We start from the raw sequence: 21,938 nt of genomic DNA, 5'->3' as shown, positions 1-21,938 counted from the left end.
TGGGAGAGCTGAGGCTTGAAGGTAATTCTCCGTTTGCCTGGGAAGGAGACTGGAGGTAGACGGTGATGCCATCTCGGGGAGAGCTCCTGTCTCCATAGACCTAAGACTAACACCGCCTAAGGGAGAGCTGCTCTCCCATGGAGACTTAGACTCACGCCTGGAGTATTGTTCTAGGCCATTTGGGACCATACTGAAGGAAGCGAGGGCTCAAACTAGAATAACAATAATAATAATAATTAATAGTATTTCTTAGGCGCTTACTACGTGCCAAGCACTGTTCTAAGCCCTGGGGTAGACCCAAGGCTGTCCCACATAGAGCTCACAGTCTTAATCCCCATGAGGTAACTGAGGCACAGAGAAGTTAAGTCTAATGCCAACCTTCTCACCGTACCTGAGTCATATCTATCTCACCGCTGACCTCCTGCCCCTATCCTGCACCTGGATTGGAACTCTCTCCCACTTCATATCTGACAGATCGCCACTCTCCCCACCTTCAAAGTCTTATTGGAGACACATCTCCAAGAATCTTCACTGACTAAACCCTCAATTTCCAATACTCCCTCTCCCTTCTGTTTTTCCCTTGGACTTGGATTTGTACCCTCTATTCACCCCGCCCTCTGCCCCAAAGCTGTACATATCCATAATCTCTTTTAATATGGTTTTTTCCCCTCTAGACAGTAAGTTCTTTATGGGCAGAGAACATATCTATCAAAGAGAAGCAGCATGGCCTAGGGGAGAGAGCACAGACCTGGGAGTCAGAGGGCTTGAGTTCTGGTCCCGGCTCCACTGCAGGGACTTAGCACCCCCGGAAAAGAAAGGAAGTTGAAAAAGAAGGGAGGAGCATGGCATCATCTACTCAGATCAGAAGTTATTTCTGTTTCCAGTTGCAGAGATTTTTATTGTGGGTCACTTAAGGCACACAGAAGTCTCTCATGCTTGCCAAAGGAGAGGTTCAATAAAGGAATAAGTCAAGGATGGAGGTTGTCATTTGGTGAGAACTTCAGCGTAAATCACATAAATTTGATTTTCTGGGAACTGTACAGGAGAGAAGAAAAGAGCTTGCTTAATGTTAAGTTCTAAAAAATTTCTAACCCAACTTTTCCCACCATTGTCCAAAAATATAGTTTGTTACTAGTAGACCATCATTTCATGATTGATTAATTGATTGGACCACCTACAACATCATTTGGTTTCCTCCCTGTTGATCAGAGAAGGTACCATTCTGACACCCTCCCCCCAGAGGAGCCCATGTGTTGGATCAGTCAAGATTTCATATTAGATTATTAGTGAGAGTGCTCTTCTGTGCCCCACTCTCATGTGCACCAGATTTTTAATCACTGAAAGAAATAACACTCACGTTGTTGCAAATCTATGTGAAAAAGAGCCTGGGTGAAGCAAGGGAGAGCAAACTAGAGCATGAGAAGCACTGTGGCGTAGTGGATAGAACATGGGCTTGGGAGTCAAAAGGTCATGGGCTCTAATGCCAGCTCCACCACTTGTCTGGTTTGTGACCTTGGGCAAGTCACTTCACTTCTCTGGGCCTCAGTTACCTCATCTGTAAAATGGAAATTGAGACTGTGAGCCCACATGGGACAGGGACTGTGTCCAACTCGATTTGCATGTATCCACCCCAGTGCTTAGTACAGTGCCTGGCACATCGTAAATGCTTAACAAATACTATTATTATTAATGCTGTTTGGTTTTAAGTGGCAGATAGAGATGAAAGAGGAGAAGCAACTGATCCATAATAAATCCAGGGTCAGGTTCAGGGCTGAGCATATATCTTTTTGGTATGAAAAGAAATCATAATCTGTTTCCTAACAAGTTTTCACATTGTGAGATTTCTGTTTCCTTCTGTGAACTAATTGAAATACTGTAACTCTTCTGCCCTGGGTGAAAGAGTGTCAGATTGTAACTCTGTTCCCATTTTCTCTTTAAATTTTCTTCAGTTATTGATTTAAACTGTCCACGTGACATGTTTCGCTTAAGTAGTTCTAGATTTGACACTGTGGTGAAGAGATATATTAAGCCTGGTATCAGATTCACCAAATAGTAATTGTAATTATAAGCTTCACTTTCAAATTTGACAAGTTTTGAACATGGAAAAATATTGTGGCACAAATTTTCAGAAGGCGAGATGGTCACATTTTTCAAAGAAATGTGGGAAAATATGTTGTGCCATTTTAAAAGTTAGACTCTGCTTGGCAAAAATGTCATCCTCCCATTCTTTCCCTCCCTTTTCTGTTTCCCAGAAAGAACAGAAGAAAACGGTACAAGAAAGGAAAGTTCCTGGTCAGAAAGAAATTTCTCTCCTAGACCTTGATGATTGTGAGTACCCAGATTTAAAATACTTTTTCTTATGATATGACCGTTTAATGACTTCATTTTCCCTCAAGCCATTTTTGCTTAGCCATCTTGAAACATGAACCAAACTGTGAGCATGACCCCATTTTGACCGTTGGACAAACTAAAGCAGTAGGAGTCATGTTTGATATCAAGGAGACAGTGGTGGAAACCCAGTCTGGTCAGAATGCATTTCGACCTTTAACTGGATTGAGAAATAATATGCTTACCTGAAGTACTTTTCCTTTAGGTTTTCTTTTGGGCATCACTGTCCCAGGGCATCATCTAAATACAGTCATTACACAAGGGACGAAAGCAGGGATCCTCCCATCAAAATCAATGGAAGTAAGGCTATTTAGAGGATCTTTGAGACCACTCTCTGGGGAAAAATTGTTCAGATATCACAAGAACAGCATCAATTAGCACCATTGCTGAACTACCTTATCTTCAGTATTGACCCTCTTGCAAATTGGAGGCAATTGTAGAGTGTCGATATTAGTCTCATGTCAATTCACTTTGTCATTTGTTTAGACTAGAGCCAGGCACCTCATAGGATATTTTCCTATCCACTAGAACTTTTCAGCAATGATAAGTTTCTTCAAAGTAGCAAACACTTTGGTTTTTCCTCAAAACTCTGTCTGCCATCTACACCTTTTCCAAGAACCAAATCCCCTAAAACCCAGAACTCAGAAAAATCTCCAACTTCGTACCTGACATTAGACAGCCACTTATTCAGTAGGCAGGTAGTAAAATAAAGTATCACCTTGCCCGTGCCATAGATACTAATAATGTTGATATTTGTAAGCATTTACTATGTGCAGAGCACTGTTCTAAGCGCTTCGGGAGATACAGGGTCAGCAGATTGTCCCACGTGAGGCTCACAGTCTTAATCCCCGTTTTCCAGATGAGGTAACTGAGGCACAGAGAAGTTAAGTGACTTGCCCATAGTCACACGGCTGACAAGCGGCAGAGTCGGGATTCGAACCCATGACATCTGACGCCCAAGCCCGGGCTCTTTCCACTGAGCCACACTGCTTCCCCTAATTCTGGTATTTAAGCACTTCTGGTATTTAAGCAAAGAGTGCTGGGTGCCCGACGCTGGAGTAGATACAAGATGATCAGTCAATCATTGGTATTTATCAAGTACTTACTGTGTGCAAAGCATTGTACTAAGCACTTACGTTATGCTGCCTACAACGACGTATCCCAGATGGGGCTAAGTCTGAGAAGAGAGAACAGGTAGTGAACCCCCATTTTGCAGGTAAGGGAATTGAGGCACAGAGAAGTAAAATGACTCGTTCAAAGTCACACAGCAGAACGTGGCAGAGCTGAAATTAGAACCCAGTTCCTCTGACTCCAGGGTTGTGCTCTTTCATTCATTCATTGATTCCATCATATTTATTGAGCGCTTACTGTGTGCAGAGCACTGTACTAAGCGCTTGGAAAGCACAATACAGCAATAAAGAGACAATCCCTGCTCACAGTGGGCTTACAGTCTAGATGGGGCGAGACATTCTTGAGCAATTGTTACATAGCCTTATGTTTGTTACAACTGCGTCTTGTGCCTTTTGGCCTGAGGACATACGTTTGTGTATTTGTGGTTGAAAAACGAATACGGTCTGTTAATCATAGAAGAAGAATCGCTATTTTTCAGTTACAAGGCATGGGTGAAAAGAAAGGTACATTGGACTGTGCCCACTGGGTAAAAATAGCACCCTGCTTTCCCAAGTGCTTAGAACAGTGCTTTGCACATAGTAAGCGCTCAATAAATAGTAATGATTGATTCAGATCAATTTGGGCTGTCAGAGGTATGCAGGAAATGGGGACTTATATTGTCTTTTATTCATATACCGCAAGCTAAGTGATTTATTGAGCCACGTCCAGAGTATGAATTTTCCCTATGTTCTGTTAATTTGACAGTGAGCAAGGCTTCCCTTAGCTCTGTGTCCTCCACACCTTACCTGGCTGACTTCCAGGTGTCCACTAGAGCCTTTGGAAGAATGACACCGTATGAAGGATGGTGCTTTCATTAGTATTATCATCGTATTTGTTAAGTGATTATTTTGTGCCGGGCACTGCCCTGGGTGCTGGGGAGAGGTACAAGGATATTAATTGAGATCCGATTAGAAGAGGGGGAGTGGGATTGACACTGGGGTAGAAATTACAGGTACCTTAACACAGAGTTCTGGGTGCATGAAGGAACAAGAATCTCCAGCTGTCATTCAAGGAATTTTGAAACCTTTCCTTAGGAGATTGTCCCTTCCGAACGGATTTGCCATTATAGCTTTGTAAACCAAGTCTAGTAGCTGCCAGAATTTGAGATTAACTTGGCAAAATCAAGATGTTAAATAGAATTGTCATACATTTATTAATCGAAGTAATTTAATTACATTTCCTAACAAAATGAAAATGTTGCTTTTGATGATTTGAATCAAATTTTCATGCACATTTACTAATTTAGGCTTTTTCCTGCAGTTAACTCAGTATCCACTCCCGTAGCTGTTCCCACACCAGCTTTGTCTCCACACTTGATAGCTGATCTAGCAGGTTTAAACTTGTCGGGCTCTTCACCTGTCATCAATGTAAGTCGTTTTCAAAGTCTCAATTTTGAAATCATTTTCTTTGTCTCAGAAAGACACCAGTACACGTGTGGGTTATTTTGATTGAAGTGCCCATTGAAACCAATCTGTTCCCTTCACAGTTCCGTACCCACCATGAGTCCAATTCACATTTGAAACTGTAGTTGTACTACTGCTTTGGGGGGCGGTTTCCTTGACCCCAATTGTACTCGTATTCATTTTCTCCTCTTCACGCTCAGTTCTCTTGCTGTCTTTCGTGTGGTTCTTTGGTGGTCCAGGTAGTCAGCATCTGACTCGTTTTCATCACTCCATCATTGCCTTCCATCTTTCTTGTTTGCTGTAGTGCCAGTGTCCTCTTACTTCTTCTTCTCAAATCCCTTTTCCCACCCTATCATCTTTCTCTTCACTCCTCTCTTTTAGAATGCTTTTTACATTTTTTCTCTTGTAATTTAATTCTGGACTCCCTTAGAATGATCTCTGTATTGTCTTTTCATACAGTAGGGTCTCCGTAGCTACTTCTGGAGAAATCAAGCTCTCCTAGGCATTTAATGCCTTGTTGGGAAATGTTTTATAAAAAGAAATTGCCTTGTAAGGGCAATTCCTGGCCATTCAGGTAACAGCAGATGATTTCTCAGAATTGATCTGGTACGTAAGAAAATATGAATGTTTTATGAATAATGTAAAGGAGGCTAAAAGCATTTGAGTAGTCCCTCCTTTCCAGATTTGTTTCTTTATGTTTTCCTAAAGTGGATAAAGTATTAGATTCAGCAACTAGGAGTGACTGTGTGGTGCAGACATAGAGTTTTGAAAAGAATGTTTCTGTTAAAATAAAAAATAGTTTAGGCTCAGATCCCATAGGACAAACCCAACATTAAGTGCCAAGCTAACAGTAAGAGAAAGGATTAACACTTTTGGAGCCTCTTACTGCAATCCTTTTGCCCTGGGCAAATACTCCGGTGTATTGTAGCATGTCAAGAGCTACAGAGAGGATATTGGGCCCTCTCTTTCCCCCTTTGTCCAATCCCCTCATCCTTGGGCCTCAGTCTCACTGCTACTCTGAGGGACTGGAAGGTAGCCCACAGAGGGAGGCTGGTGGCTAGGTGAGGAAGGGTGAATGGGTTTTTCTAATTGTGCTTTCCCAATGCTCAGATTAATGCATATAGAGAGGCAGAGTTATCTAGTGGGAAAAGCCTGGGGCTCAGATCGGGTAGATCAATCCAACAGTCAATGGTATTTATTGAGTGTTGGCTGTGTGCAGAGTTCCTTACTGAGTGCTTGGCAGAACACAATACAACAGAATTGGAAGACAGACTCCCTGCCCACAATGAGTTTACAGCCTAGAGGAAAAGCCTGGGGCTCGGAGTCTGGAGATATATGCAGCTGTGTAATCTCTTGGGCCACCTCAGGCAAGTCATCTACACTCGGCCTCTAAAATGGGGAAAATAAAACCAAATTCTTCCTACTTTATGGGGATATTGTGAAGGTAGATCAATCCAACAGTCAATGGTATTTATTGAGTGTTTGCTGTGTACAGAGTACCTCGCTGAGTGCTTGGCAGAACACAATACAACAGAATTGGAAGACAGACTCCCTGCCCACAATGAGGCTACAGCCTAGAGGAAAAGCCTGGGGCTCGGAGTCTGGAGATTTATGCAGCTGGGTAATCTCTTGGGCCACCTCAGGCAAGTCATCTACACTTGGCTTCTAAAATGGGGAAAATAAAACCAAATTCTTCCTACTTTATGGGGTTATTGTGAAGGTAGATCAAACAATCAATGGTATTTATTGAGTGCTGTGTGCAGAGTACCTCACAGAGTGCTTGGCAGAACACAATACAATAGAATTGGAAGACATACTCCCTGCCCACAATGAGTTTACAGCCTAGAGGGGGAGATAGACCTGGGAAACAGAAGGACCTGGGTTCTGATTCTGGCTCTGCCACTTGTCTGCTGTGTGACCTTGAGCAAGTCACTTCTCTGTGCCTGTTACCTCATCTGTAAAATGGGGATTAAGACTGTGGGCCCCATGTGGGGCATGAATTGTGTCGAAGCTGATTAATTCGTCTCTACCCCAGCTCTTAGTACAGTGCCTGGCACATAGTTACTGCTTAATAAGTACCAAAAAAAGACATTAATATAAATAAAATCACAGATATGTACATAAGTGGAGCACTATGGTCTAGTGGGAAGAGTATGGGCCTGGGTGTCAGGGAACCTGTATCTAATCCCAGTTTTGCCACATGACTGCTGGGTGACCTTGGACAAGTCACTTAACTTCTCTGTGCCTCGTTTACCTCATCTGTAAAATGGAAAGTCACCATCTGCCCTCCCTCCTACTTAGACTGTGAGGCCTGTGTGTGACAGTGACTGACCTGATTTTGTATCTTCTCCAGTGCTTAGAATAGTGTTATAGAAGAACCTATAATAAGGGTTTACCAAATACCACTGTCGTTATAATCACTGTTATAAGTTGCTGTGAGAATGAAGGTGGGATAAATGAGATAATAGATGTAAAAGCATTTTGAAATGGTAAAATCTTTACTACTTCAAGATAGTATTTCTACTATAGAGCATTTAATAATTCATTTTGATAATGAGCGTTAATAAATCACTTTGGAAAATCAAGTGCTCTATAATTTGCATGTGGATAATAGAGCCAGCGAATGAATGAATAAAAAGATAATGGTAAACAGACATGGAGTTAAGGAATAGGGATTGAGACAGCAGATAAATTTAGGTGAGTCAGCTGGCAGTATAGTTCAGTTTCTCAAAAGATACTCTGATTTGCCCTCCCCGCACCTTTTTGAGAGACCATAGTTTGGATAAGGTGAGAATGAGCTGTGACTCAAGATTTGCCCTAAAGGGAAAATGGCACATCATAAAGCATGTCCATGAAAAGTCACTCTCCAGATTTCCCTGAATCATAATTTGATTAGTTACCAATTATGACAAACACAATCAAGAGCTCAGAGGCCAGGAACCGTGTAATGAAGAGGGAAAAGGCAAGTGCTTAATTTTGGATGGAGACATTAAGAATATTTGAGGTTTCCCTACTTTATCCTCTATCGTGCATATACGTTAGTGTAGGTGTGTAGGTTAAGGTACATTAAGGAACACGCTTAAGGGTATGTAGGTAGTTCTTTTGCCCCATTTTCTTGTCTCTTCAGCATCACTGTTGTTCCAGACGAGCCAACTACATCCTCCACTCCCGCCAACTACATCCTCCACTCCCGTTCTCAAAGATCTTCCTGTTCTTCCTTCAGGCAAAGACTCACTTTTAGATCAGCCTCCCACTTCTCACTAACCCATGTTTCTAATTTCCTGTAAAACCCACATCAGACTGCATTTCCACCAGGAAGCCTTCTGTGAGAAAGGTGGAACATAGTCTAGACATCATTACTAGAACAGCCAAACATAATTTCCCTACTCCAAAACAAAAATGAGACCTCAATCAGTAGTGTTATGGAGCACTTATTCTAAGCACAGCCTTGAACTAAGTACTAAGCGAAGCCTTGAATTAAGTTGGCAGATATGATCCCAGCCTTCAAGAAACTTACAAATCTAGCAGGGGAGGCAAATATCAAAATCAATTACAGCAGGAGGAGCCAGTGAAGTATAAAGATATTCATAATGGCTAAAGTTCTTGGGGAACTCAGAAGTGCTGAAATGGCAGTATGGCGGAGATGATAGGTTTATCAGGGAAGACCTCCCGGAGGTGATGTGATTTCAGAAGTGGCTGGAAGCGCTGAGCTAGATGTGATGTGAGCCAGATGGCCTAGGGCATAGTTCTAGGCCAAAGTGGGGGCATGAGAAAGGTCAGTGGCAGGAGATCTCATTAACATTATGAACTGGAGAGGGGAGAAGCTGAAGAGTGATGCAGTAACTGAGCCAGGCTACGACTTCTGCTTGGACCAGTGTGATGACAGTTTGGATGGAGAGGATGGGGCACTTTTTGGAGACGATGGAAAAAAAAGAACTGACAGAATTTGGTGACTATGGAGGGAGGGAGGAAAAGAGAGAGAGAAAAGTGAAGGATAATTACATCATGGTTTTGGTCTTGAAAGATGGGGGAGATGTTGATGTCAGTAGTAAAGGGAAAGTTAGAAGGCAGAGGGGATTTGGGAGGGAAAATCACTTCAGTTTTGAACAGGTTGAGCTTGAGATGGCAGCCGGACATCCAGGTAGAGATGACCTGGAGACAGGAGGTGATGCCAGATTGTAGAGAAAAAGTGGGAGAGAGAGGAGTAGTGAGATAGATTTGGGGTCCTTTAATATTGTGGCTGAAGCCGTGAGAGTGGATGAGTTCCCCCAAGAGAGTGGGTGTAAATTGAGACTAGGAGTGGAGCCAGAAATGAGCCTTGAGGGACCCCCACAGGGAGTTGGGGAAAGAGGAAGAACTGGTGAAAGAGACTCCGAAGGAATGGCCGGTGAGGTAGGAGGAGAACCAGATGAGAAATCAATAGAAAGCAAGGTTAGCTAGTGTTCCCAGGAGAAGAGGGTGGACAACAGTATCAAAGGCAGACTAAAAGTCAAGGAAGATTCAGATGGAATAGAGTCTATTAGATGTGCAGAGGAGGTCATTCGTGACCTTTGAAAGAGCAGTTTTAGTGGAGTAGAAAGGGCAAAAGCCAGATTGTAGAGAATCAAAGAAGGAATTGGAGGCAGTGAAGGCAGTGGGTGTAAACAACCTGTGTGAGGAGTTTGGAAGGGGAACAGGGAGGTGGAGTGGTGGCTGGAAGGGGCAGTGGGGATGAGGCATTTTTATCGTTGGGTTTGAAAGCGAAAGGGAAGGAGTCATCAGAGAGCAAACAGTTGAAGGTGACAGGGAAGGGAGAATAGTAGGCACAAGTATTGTTATAAGATTGAAGAGAAGCAGCGTGGCCAAGAGAAGCAGCGTGGCGCAGTGGAAAGAGCACGGGCTTTGGAGTCAGGGCTCATGAGTTCGAATCCCAGCTCTGCCACTTGTCAGCTGTGTGACTGTGGGCAAGTCACTTAACTTCTCTGTGCCTCAGTTCCCTCATCTGTAAAATGGGGATTAAGACTGTGAGCCCCACGTGGGACAACCTGATTCCCCTGTGTCTACCCCAGCGCTTAGAACAGTGCTCTGCACATAGTGAGCGCTTAACAAATACCAACATTATTATTATTATTATTTGAAGGGTAGGGTTAGAGTTGCAGCTGCAGGGGATTATAATTGTGGTATTGCTTAAGCATCTACTGCTTGCCAAGCAGTGGAATAGATATACAAGACAATCAGGGTGAACACGGTCCCTGTTTCATCCAGGGCTCACCGTCTAAGGGATAAAAAAATTTATAAACAATGGTGACATTTGTTAAGAGCTTACTATGCGTCAACCACTGGTCTAAGCGCTGGAGTAGATAGAAAAATCGGGTCCCACATGGGGCTTACACTCTAAAGAGGAAGGAAAACAGGTATTGACTCCATTTTGAAGGAGAAACTGAAGCACAGAAAAGCCAAATGATTTTCCCAAGGTCAAACAGCGGTCAAGTGGCTGAGCAGGGATTAGAACCTAGGTCCTCTGACTCCAAATCCCGTGCTCTTTCTTCTAGGCCGTGCTGCTTCCCAGAGATAGATTTCAAAGGCAGGTGGGTGGTCGCCCCTTGAGAGGCAACCAGGAAAGATGAGAGAGAGGATTGGGAGTGTAGGAGAGAGATGGAAAATGATCGACAAAGGAAACATTTCACATTCTAAAAATTAGTGGTAATAGTTGACGAGCTAAATGGCCCCTCCCAGCTGATATACGACGTAAAGAAGATAGGCAGATGATAGGAACCCTGAAGAAGAGCAGGAGATGATGGACATTTCTCTCTGGGTTAAGGTAGAGTACGCTTTACTCTTGCAGTGTATAGATTCCATTCCTCACTATTCTTTTCTCTGTGGAGATCAGATTCTGTAAAGCTAAGGAAAGGCTTTGTGTAAAACTGAATTTCAAAGCAGGATTTAGAAGAGAATCGTAGACAATCATAGCACTTGAAAGGTTCCAGGCTCAGCTCCTTATTATCCCCAACACTGGTATTTCTCCAGGAAAAGAAATTCGTTTGGTTCCACCATTGACTACCTGAAAGAGAAGGGAACTTCCAGATTCATCATCTCATGCCTCTCTTTTTGACACAATGTAAATATTGTAGTTATTTACCCTTGTTAAATAATTTAGGTAAAGTAGCCTTTTAACTATTAGCTTTTTCAGTCGTATTTATTGAACACCTCCCCTGAGCGGAGCGGCATACTTAGTGCTTAGGAGACTACAATAGAATTAGTAGCCATATTCATTGTCCTCAAGGAGAGTTTATAACCTAGGCCGAAATGAACATTAAAACAGATACTTGGGTTTAATAGTTTTAATTCCACCAGTTGTTGTTTTTGACATTTCAGTTAAGGTCCAAGGCTGATCGGCAGACAGAAATGCCCTCAGTGGAGGGAGGTGAAGTTGCAGAAACCCTGGAAACGGTGGTGGCAATAATAATTATGGTACTTGTTAAGCACTTACTATGTGCTAAACACTAGGGTAGATACAAATCAATCAGATTGGACACAGTCCCTGTCCCACACAGGGCTCACAGCCTTAATCCCCATTTTACAGATGAGGGCCCAGAGAAGCTAAGTGACTTGCCCAAGATCACACAACAGACATGTGGCGGAGCCGGGATTAGAACCCAAGTCCTTCTGACTCCCAGGCCCGGGCTCTGTCCACTATGCCGTGGTAAGGCCGAGGGTTGGGTTTTCACAGGGCTCACAGTCTCAATCCTCACTTCACAGATGAGGTAACTGAGGCTCAGAGAAGTTAAGTGACTTGCCTAAGGTCACACAGCATAAGCCGTACACCATCATTTCCTGCCACAGCGGAGCTAGAGCAGCAGTGTAGCTTGGTCCTCCCTCTTCCATTCATCAAACCCTCCACCTTCAATCTAATAGACCTCTAGATCTCTAATTGATCTCTGCACTGTACTCGTGGAGAGGGACTATATCTACCAACTCTGTTGTATTCTCCTAAGAGCTTAGTACAGTGGTCTGTACCCAATAAGCTCTCAAAAGATACCATTGATTGATTAATTGATTAATAACACAGATGCAACCCCCCCCCCCCCCACCACAATAATCCCAGATGGCATATAGACATCAACAGTAGCTGAAATAGATCATTACTGCTTTCAGGCCCCCTGAGATCTGTAAAAGGGCAACGAGGGAAAGACTCCTCTCTCTCACAGCTCCACGTGTGCCTGTCTTGAACACGAGGCAAAGCAGGAGGGAATAGAGGGGTCTACGTTATATTTTGGAGAAGAAGGAAGGGGAAGAGGGAAATGCAGCCACTCTCAAAACTGTGGAAAATGAAGGAGTGGAAGGAGGGATGGAGCAGGAAGAAAAAGGGAGCTGTGAATGCAGATGTGTCAAGAAAGAATTGATTTGGAACGGGAAGCAAAGTCAGAGATGGAAAAGATTGAAAGATGGTTTAAAAAAAAAAAAAGCCTGGCAAAGGTGGGCTGGGGGGAGGGCGGCGGGAGGAGAGATCAAATGATGGTTGAAGGAAAGAAAGTAGGTAAATCTAGGTTCTAATCCTGGCTCTGCCACTCGTCTGCTGTGTGACCTTGGGCAAGTCACTTAACTTCTCTGGGCCTCCGTTACCTCCTCTCTGAAATAGGGAATGAGACTATGGGCCCTATGTGGGACATGGACAGTGTCCAACCTGATTGTCTTATCTACTCCAGTACTTAGTACAGTGCCTGGCACCTAGTAAGCAATTAACAAGTAGAGTTAAAAAAAAATGAGAAGCCAGAAAAAGAGAGGGAGATGAACACAGTCCTGTGATTGTCTCCCAGAGTTTTCTTAAGTTGTTCTACATTTAATGCACTAGATTACATTTCCTGAAATGTCAAAAACATTTAGTATAAGATCAAAATAATTCCTTGAGCTTTATGTGCTGAGTTGCATCATTTGCTCTAATATATATATATGAATATATTTGGTGTAATTATGTCACCAGAATATATATATTTCAGTATTAAATACATGTAAATATTTTGGAAGTACTAAATTCTAGCATGGCAAAGAAGCAACTTTTTTTTCCCCCCTAACAGGTTGAAAAGGATAATGGATAACATTATATTGTATCCCCCAGTCTTGCCTAAGACTAATTGGCAGTCATCCAACAGATGGCTCTGTAAATGAAGGAATATTTTAGATGATATTTCAGGGAACAGACTGTGGTTAAACTTATTGGATGTTTTGATTGCTCTGTTATTATGCAGAGAGATTCCAGATTGTGGTCCATCACACCCAGAGAGCACAGACACATCAATCCTTCGAATGCTAGGGCTCTCGGGGAATGGGAAGAAAGCAACTTGCATCATTAAATTGGTAAATGGCAGAGCCAACATTTGTTCATCTCTGGTATTGGGAGTCTTGCATTAGGAGTCTTGTCTAGCGGGTTGTTGAATGGCTTACCATTTATATGCCTGAAGTCTAAACCAGCTTGATGTGTTCAAAACAATTAGAGATAACTCTGAAAACTATCTTAGTTTCAACTCGTACATTAGCTGTTAAGCAAGAGCAGGAAATAAAATAGTCACTTGTGAATTACTTTTTTTTTATGGCACTTGCCCTTCAAACACCAAAAGTAATTTATAATCTGAAAGATGGCCATACCTATCTTTCATCCCTGCTGAAATTATAATAGATATTTGGACATATTTGGCAAAAATTCCAAATTTTTCATATTTAGGACTCTCGCAGCTGTGGATTTGTCAGTGTCTACAAGGAAGTTAAAACCAAGTTGTTTCAAATCAATATAGATCATTCTTGACTTCTCACCCGCTTTCAACCCTTACATTCGGTTTGTCATTAAACCCCATTGACTTTTTCCTCGACACCATTTCACAGTTCTGCCCCTTCCTCCCTGTCCTGGTCCGGGCGTTCATCATATCCCAGGTAGACCACTAAGTCAGATTCCTCTTTGTTTTCTTTGCCTCCATCCTGTCCCCTATCCAGTCCGTACTTCACCGTATTGCATGGATCATCTTTCTAAACTGTTTTTCTAAACACACAGCTTCACTCTCCAAAAATCTCCTGTGGTTACATTCTTCTGTGCATCAAAAACTCTTGACCATTGGCTTTAAGGCATTCCATCAACTTTCTCCCTTTCTACTCTCTTCTCTTATTCCAACCTAACTCAAACTCTCCTTTCCTCCCAAGCTCACCTTCCTTTTTTTTTTTAATGATATTTGTTAAACATTTATTATATGCCAGGCACTGTACTAAGCACAGGGGTAGATACAGGCTAATCAGGTTGGACACAATCCCTATCCCATATAGGACCCACCATCTTAATCCCCATTTTATGGATGAGGTAACTGATGCACAGAGAAATGAAATGACTTGCCGAACGTCACACAGCCAATAAGTTGAGAATCCAGATTAGAACCCGGGTCCTTCTGATTCCCAGGCCCCGTACTCTGTCCACTTAACCACACTGCATCTTCTTGCTGCCTCATTCTTGTGTTTCCCATCTCTGGACCCTTTCATACCTTTCCTCCTACCTACTAACTGTGCCTCACTCTCAACTCTCATGCCTTTCTTGTGTTTGAAACACTCTCCTCCTTCAAATCCACCAGATTTCAGCACATCTCATCTTCACAGCCCTCTGAGGCTTTTCCCATGTGAATCATCTTCTTCCAAGAACCAGCTCAGCACTGTGAACCCTCACAATCTCCCACCGCACTGTTAAATATTTTGATTTATTTATTATGTAAGCATATTTTCCTCCTACCTGTAATGTATGTGTCTCTCCCATTAGATTGTAAGCTCCTTGTTAACAGCAAATGGTTCTTCAGTCAATCAGTGGTATTTATTGAGCGCTTACTGTGTGCGGAGCACTGTACTAAGCATTTGGGAGAATACATTATGACAGAGTCGGGGAAACACATTCCCTTCCCACAACGAGCTTGCAGTCTAGAGGTTTAGTGTCGCCTTCCTCTTTTGCATTTCTCTAGGTTCTTGGTGCAGCTCTTCACACACATGGTATTTTGTGCCTACGTGATCTCTCAACTCATTAAAGTTTTATTTCCTCGACATGCCCTTTTTTTTCTGATGCCAGAACACTGAAAGAAAGGGACAGACTCAAAATTGGTTCTAGGTGTTAAGTTTCTTAATTTATAAATCAATTAATAGTAGTTATCGAGTGCTTACTATGTGCAGAGCACTTGGGAGACTATAGTAGATTTATTAGACGTTATTGTGTCCTCAAGGACCTTACAGTCTAGCAGGGGAAACAGTTATTATATTAAACTAAAGGTAGGAAGAAGCAATAGAATATGAAGAAAGATATGTAAGTTCAGTAGGGAAAGGGAGCGCCAAAATGCTTAGGTGATGACAGAGGACTAAAGTGGCAGTATAGGGGAATTAGGTTGGAGAGATAAGAGATTAATCCAAAAAAGTCCTTCTGATGTACATGTGATTTTAGAAGGGCCTTAAAGATGGAGAGAGCAGCGGTCTGTTGGGTGTGAAGGAGCGAGTTCCAAGCAGAAGGGAAGGACAGTGGTGACAGAGTGGAGAATGAGGCTCAGGGTAGAGTTTGGCTAGAGAAGAGCAAAGCTCTAGAGAAGCAGTGTGGCGCAGTGGATAGAGTATGGAGCTGGGAGTCAGAAGGACTTGGGTTCGAATCCCAGCTCTACCACTTGTCTGCTGGGTGACCTTGGGCAAGTTCCTTAACTTGTCTCTGCCTTAGTTACCTTATCAGGAAAATGGGGAGTTAGACTGTGAACTCCGTGTGGGACATGAAGTGTATCCAAACTTATTTCCTTGTATCCGCCCCAGTGTTTAGTACAGTGTCCGGCACACAGTAAGCACTTAATAAATACCATTTGAAAAATTTTTTAAAAAGTCTGTAAATCAGGGAATAGTGGGAGAGGAGCGGGGATAAGTAGGAGGGAAGAGAGCTAATAGAATGCCTGAAAGCCAGTGCTCAGGAATTTCTAGTGGTTGTGGAGAGGAATGGGCAGTCGTTAGGGTGTTTTGCAGAGTGGAGAGATGTGTGCAGAATGACATTTTAGAAAAATGATTGTGGCAGCAGAGTGACATCTGGACTGGAGGAGGAGAACTCTGCAAAGAACTGGGACCAGCTTGATGACAGTTTAGATGGAGAGGAAGGGACAGTTTATGTTGATACTGTGAAGGAAAAACTGACAGGATTTGGTTTCGGACCAACTAAGGGATTAAAGCAAACAGGCTTGAGAAACAAGAAAGATATTGGTGTTGTCAACAGCAATAGGAAAGTTGGGCAGAAGAGAGGATTTGGGAGGAAAGATGAAGTGTTAGATTTTGGATATATTGAGCTTGAGGTGCCAACGGGGTATAATGACATCAAGTACGTGTCCAAATTGATTTTTGGATGAGGTCGGGTGGGTTAAGAGGCCGGCAGAAGTGAGGAGCAAGAAGGACCCGGGTGACTCGGAGCCATCAGCAATATCCACAAGGGTATCGAGATCCCTTAGAATCAGCATAGGGATGGAGGAGAGGAGAAACGTGAGAATCCTCAAAATGGTTCAGAAAATTGGGGTGGGACCTGAAGATGACAGTGATGATCATGATGAAGATGACCGGTAGATGTTGGTGACCAGTATTTGGAGTGGATGGTAAAGACAGAAAATATGGGTTTCAAAGGAGAAAGAGAGATGGAAAGGGTGGAATGCACCTAACAAGTGCTTAGCAAATACCATTCGAAGAAAGAAAAAAACTAGCAGATGGGACATAGTCCCTGTCCGGTAAATCACTCATATCAAAGAGGAAGAGAGAACTGGTGTTTCATGCACTTTTTACAAATGAGGAAATTGAGGCACAGAGAAGTTAATTGACTTTCCAGAGATCACCCAGCAAGCAAGTGGTGGAGCTGGTTTTTTAATGATCTCTGGTAACACCAGATTCAGTCTCTTTTATGGACAGAAGAATTATAGGTTAAAATTAAAGATAACTTGTGTCGTGATAAATTTGGGGGGAAATCCTGTATTTGTTCTGATGAAAATGTCAGTAGTCATGGAACTGTGGTAAAAATAATGAAAAACCACTGGCCTGGGTCTGCTTAAATTGAAAGCATTTTTTAATTAAATTTTGACAGTGTTTTGTGGCTCCCATGCCTAGGCCCATCTCATTTTGGTCTTCTGCTTGGCTCTGTATTTGATATGCTTTAATTTTTAAATCAAACTTTGGGACATGCCTCGCTGCTGAACATAACTTTTTTTCCAAGTATTGTTTTGTGAATAGCTTTGCAGAAGAAACTATCACAAGTCCTCTCACCAGATCTTTTCCCTAGCTTGATCTTTCTCTTGTTTTTCCTGATGGAGGGTATTTTCTTTTCAAATCTGAAATCTATTCAGTGAAATCCTTATTTAAATTGACGTCAGGAAAGCGTGTGCAACTTTGGGGATAGTCGTTTCTTTTTTAGTATCAAAGATTTGAGCTATTTGAGTGAAAAATCAGCTGTCATTTCCACATATAGTAAGTGTTCTGCCTGAATAAAGCTTATGATGTACCGTACTGGATTTAAAATACTTTCAATCACCAGTATTTATTAAGACCCTTCTTCGTGCAGATGAGTTGTGTCTTCTTCGAATATGAGGGACAAGTATGTAAGCATGTGGGAGAGTAAACCAAAACTCAAAGACCTGGTCCCCATCCTGCAGGGACTTAAAAGTCTAATGGGAAGTCAGACAGGTCTGAAGTATTTGCAAACGGAGGAGAGGTAGAACAAGGAGACAACAGGTAGTAGCCCACGTGTATCTGTATGAAATAGCTAAATAAATAATTTAATCTTCAGTTGATTTTTATATGCACCCACATAAAAAGGCTGAGGATGGGTGTAAATACAGCACACAAGTACCCAAGCTGTGTGCCTGGGGGATGCAACTGGCACTGTTGAAAATTAATCAGGAAGGGCATCTTTAGAATGGGAATTTCGAAGGGCTTTGAAGATGATGAGAGCTATGGTCTGGAGGAATTGAAGAAGGGAGTTCCATACAGGGGGAGTAGTTGGACCAAAGAGTTGAGAGGGAAGCACAGTTAGGTGTGCATGGGAGTAGCAAAGCGGGCAAGCTGGTGAGTAGTAACTGGAGACCCATTTGTAGGGAGGAGAACCTTGAAGTCAATGGTTAAGAGTTTCTGATTGATGTGGAGGAAATGGGTAGTCATTGGAGGTTTTTTGAAGAGTGGAAATGTGAACTGAATGATGTTTTATAAAGATGATCCAGTAGCAGCATGTAGTGTAGGGGAGAACTGGAGCCCAGAAGACCAGTGAGGAGAGAGTTACAGTATTCCAATTTTGACACAGTGAGAGTTTGAAGTAGGGTCAGCTGTTTGGGTGAAGTGAAAGTATGTACCAATTGGCAAGATTTGGCAGTTGATATGAGTATGAGATATAAGTTGATATAAGTATGAGAGCTGAAGACATGAAGAATGAATACCAACATTATTATTACATTAAGGAGTTGAGGATAACTCCAATGTCATGGGCTTCTGGACGGGGAGGATGATGGGAGGGTTAGAAAGAAGAATGGGTGTAGGAGAGAAGATGAGTGGTTCATTTTTAGAATATTGAGTTTGAACTAGAATCTCCCATGTATTGAAAAGTACATATATTCTGTGCCATTACCAGAAAAAGCAAAAATGTGGCATACACCCCAGATCATGTATATTACACTGAGACATCTTTGTCCCTTTCCCTAGGTCCTCTATTCTTTGAAATGTGGGCAAACAAGTTGATTAGGTCATAAATGCAATTTTTTTTTTAACTTTTTGACTTCTAAGTATAGGACATTTTAGGGAAGAGGTAGGCAGGCCTGGCGATAGCACGTCATGTCCCCGGAAAGAACCAGCATTCCATGAAGCGGCCAATCAGGAAACAACCTGGAGAGGAGGCAGGGGTGTACCAAGGAGCAGAAATAGCACGTCCCCCTTAAATTACCCTTCTCAGAGCTCAGAAGGGCTTGATTCTGGAATCAAGGTCGGACACCACCGCCTCCAGCTTGGTCCAAGGGAAGATGGTTTAAAGAGCAAAACTACTGAGTATCAGTGAATTCTGCTTTTCAAACCACTCCTAATGGGGCTTCCTACACATACCCCACATTGGAATGAGGAAGAGAAAGCCAAGGATTCTGACATTCCCTGGTTGAGGAGCCCTGAGGAGCGACCCAGAAAGAGCAGTCCCTTCACTGATGGCACTGAGTAAGCACTCCCTTTACCCAGTCAATCAGTAGTATTCATTAAGCACCTACTGGGTGCGAGGACAGTACTAAATTCATTCATTCAATAGTATTTATTGAGCCCTTACTATGTGCAGAGCACTACACTAAGCGCTTGGAATGTACAAATCGGCAACAGATAGAGACAGTCCCTGCCCACTGACAGGCTTACAATCAGGGGAGACAGGCAGACAAAAACAATAGCAGTAAATAGAATCAAGGGGATATACATCTCATTAACAAAATAAATAGGGTGCTAAGTGCTTGGGAGAGTCCCACAGAATTAGTAGACATGGTCTCTGCCCTCCAGGAGCTTACAGTTGACCATGGGAGGCTGATGCTAAAATAAGTTACAGATGGGAGGAAGCCGCAGAGTTTAAAGATATGTCCGTAGGTGCTATCTTAGGTACTTAGATGTTTGAGTAACCAGTGGGGGGGTGCAGTATGTTGGGGAGGTGAGTGATTATCAGGGAAGGCCAGAGAAGTGATTTCAGAAAGTGAGAGCAGTGGTCTGCTGGATGCAAAGCAAGGCGAGGGGTATTCCACAGAGGAGGGAGGGTATGATCAATAAGTTGTCAGAGAGACAGAATTGAGAGAGAGAGAGAGAGTGAATTGGTTGGTTTGAGAGGAACAGAATGTTCAAGGTAGGGTGTCGTGGAAAAAGAAAAAGGAGAAGGAAGAGTGAGAAAGCCCACGAAGTGCCTTAAAGCCTACGGTCAGAAGTTTCTGCTTTATGCAGAGACGAATGGGCAACCGCTCTTTAAGGTGGCCCAGGCTGTATGCTGGTAGATAACCAAATTCATTTTTCTTTCCATCTATCAGAAGCACCATCACATTTCCGGTCACTGTGGATGTGTCCTTTTTAAAAAAGAGCAAATTCTTGTTATATGACTTTGTTTTACTTTAGAAAGCATCTTCACAAAACCGGGAAAACTCTTTTCCTCCTGTGAAGGATGAGAAAATAAATTTAACTGTAGGGCACATGATGAACTAACACTGAGAAATTAATTTATTGCCAGAGAAAGAAGAGCTTGGAATAAAAATAGATAAGTACAGTATATGACCCTAATAGCAAAGAAATGTAACAGCCACTTTTCTTATAATATGTCATACAGTCGCTTATTCAAATCATTCAGCATTGTAACTGCATATAGCTTTTATAAAACCTATCAATAAGGTCTCTTTCTCACAATTCATAGTTTCTGCACATTATTGGATGTGTATAATGTGATGTCTGACAAACCTACACAAGTAATATTGGTAGTATTTATTATGGGAATTAGACACAGGCCCCGGCCCTCACGGGGCTCAAAATATAAATATGAAAGTGGAGAGAGGGGACTGGTGACAGTCACATAAGGAGAGATGAATCCATAGAAAAACAACAAAAGAGAAAGCTCATGAAGTAAAAACCAGCGGAATAAACCAGTAGGATAGAGAAGAGCAGAGGCATGGGTTCTTCACAGTCAGAGGCCAACAGTCACAGCCGCGATCGTTGTGACTCCCAGCTCCAGCAGCCATCTCAGCCTACACAACGTTCAAAATTTGGTGGCGAGGAGTGGGGAAAGCTTCCTCTGCTTCTTTCCTACGAGACATGGAATTGCAAGGTAGGATGGGATCTTGGGCGCAACAGGGATGGCCAGTGTCTGGGAAGCCAGGAGTTCTGACACTGTGGTCTTCCTGATGCAGCTTTGCAAAGAGGAACTTCTGTCTAGTACTCACATAGTTATTCATTTGTATATACGCCATCGACTGTCAATCATATGTATTGAGCACTTACTGTGTACAGGGCCCTGTACTAAGCACTTGGGGAAGTACAGTATAACAATGAAACGGACACATACCCTGCCCACAATGAGCTTACAGTCTAGAGGGAGAGACGGACATTTATATAAATAAATTCCAGATATGTACGTAAGTTCCTGTCCCAACTGGGACTCACAGTCTAATTGGAGGGAGATCAAGTATTGCATCTGCATAGGAAAGATGAGGAAACGGAGGCACAGAGAAGTAGATTCGAAGCTCCTTTGAGAACAAGGCTCATTTATGTTAATTCTGTTGTTCTCTCTCAAGCGCCTGTGACCATGCCTCTGCTCGGAGTAGGTTCTCTGGGTGTTTTGTCTCCAAATTCGTTATAAATTCCTTCTTCCATTGCCACCAAAATGATGTCAGTTTTGAGGTGAATATTTAAATTAATTTCAAAAATCCTTGAGAGAATGGCAGAAGCAAGTCCTGCCAAACACATTCAGAAAATGATCACCTTTTAATAGAAGTCCCTTTCATCGTTAATGGGTGGGTTATAAGAAAATTAATAGAATTATTGCTTTAGATGATTTGCGTGTTGCATGCTTAATAACCCATGCGTTTATTAAATTATTTTGTCGGCCCTAAAACCTATGTAGGCATTTTTATATTTTTTTCATTTTATTTTGTTGTCAATAAGACCTATCTTCTCAAAATTTAAATCACATCTTTCTAAGGTAACATTTACCTCCTCACATCTTTAGCAGCTATCAGACATGACATGGGACATATTCATTGACCCTAAAAATTTTCATCAGAATCATGCACTGAAAGGGGGCAGCCCCAGCCAGCAAGAGGCTCATTTCAATTTTAACGGCTGTAATTAAAGGTTAATTCACTGAGTCAGGATTAACGAGGAAAGTACAAATGATAGGCAAGCAGCTGCCTTTATTATACAGGATTAGAACAATGCAATTACAATAAGAATTAGAAAAAATCAACTTCCAGAAAAGGTTCTGTAATGAACAAA

General features: G+C 42.4%; 1 protein-coding gene across 2 annotated transcripts in view; it reads left to right on the top strand.

Moving 5' to 3' along the window:
• AP3B1 (adaptor related protein complex 3 subunit beta 1) overlaps positions 1-21,938 on the top strand; it is a 249,431-nt gene that overhangs the window by 174,091 nt on the left and 53,402 nt on the right. For both annotated transcript variants that reach the window (XM_029079817.1, XM_029079872.2), the window contains exons 21-22: positions 2,253-2,328; positions 4,819-4,925. In XM_029079817.1, coding sequence (XP_028935650.1) covers positions 2,253-2,328; positions 4,819-4,925 — 183 coding nt within the window. The remainder of the gene's footprint in view (positions 1-2,252; positions 2,329-4,818; positions 4,926-21,938) is intronic.

Source organism: Ornithorhynchus anatinus, chromosome 1 (assembly GCF_004115215.2).
Source record: "Ornithorhynchus anatinus isolate Pmale09 chromosome 1, mOrnAna1.pri.v4, whole genome shotgun sequence".
Taxonomy (NCBI): domain Eukaryota; kingdom Metazoa; phylum Chordata; class Mammalia; order Monotremata; family Ornithorhynchidae; genus Ornithorhynchus; species Ornithorhynchus anatinus.
The sequence above is the reverse complement of the archived record's forward strand: the minus strand, read 5'-3'. Positions and strand labels throughout refer to the sequence as shown.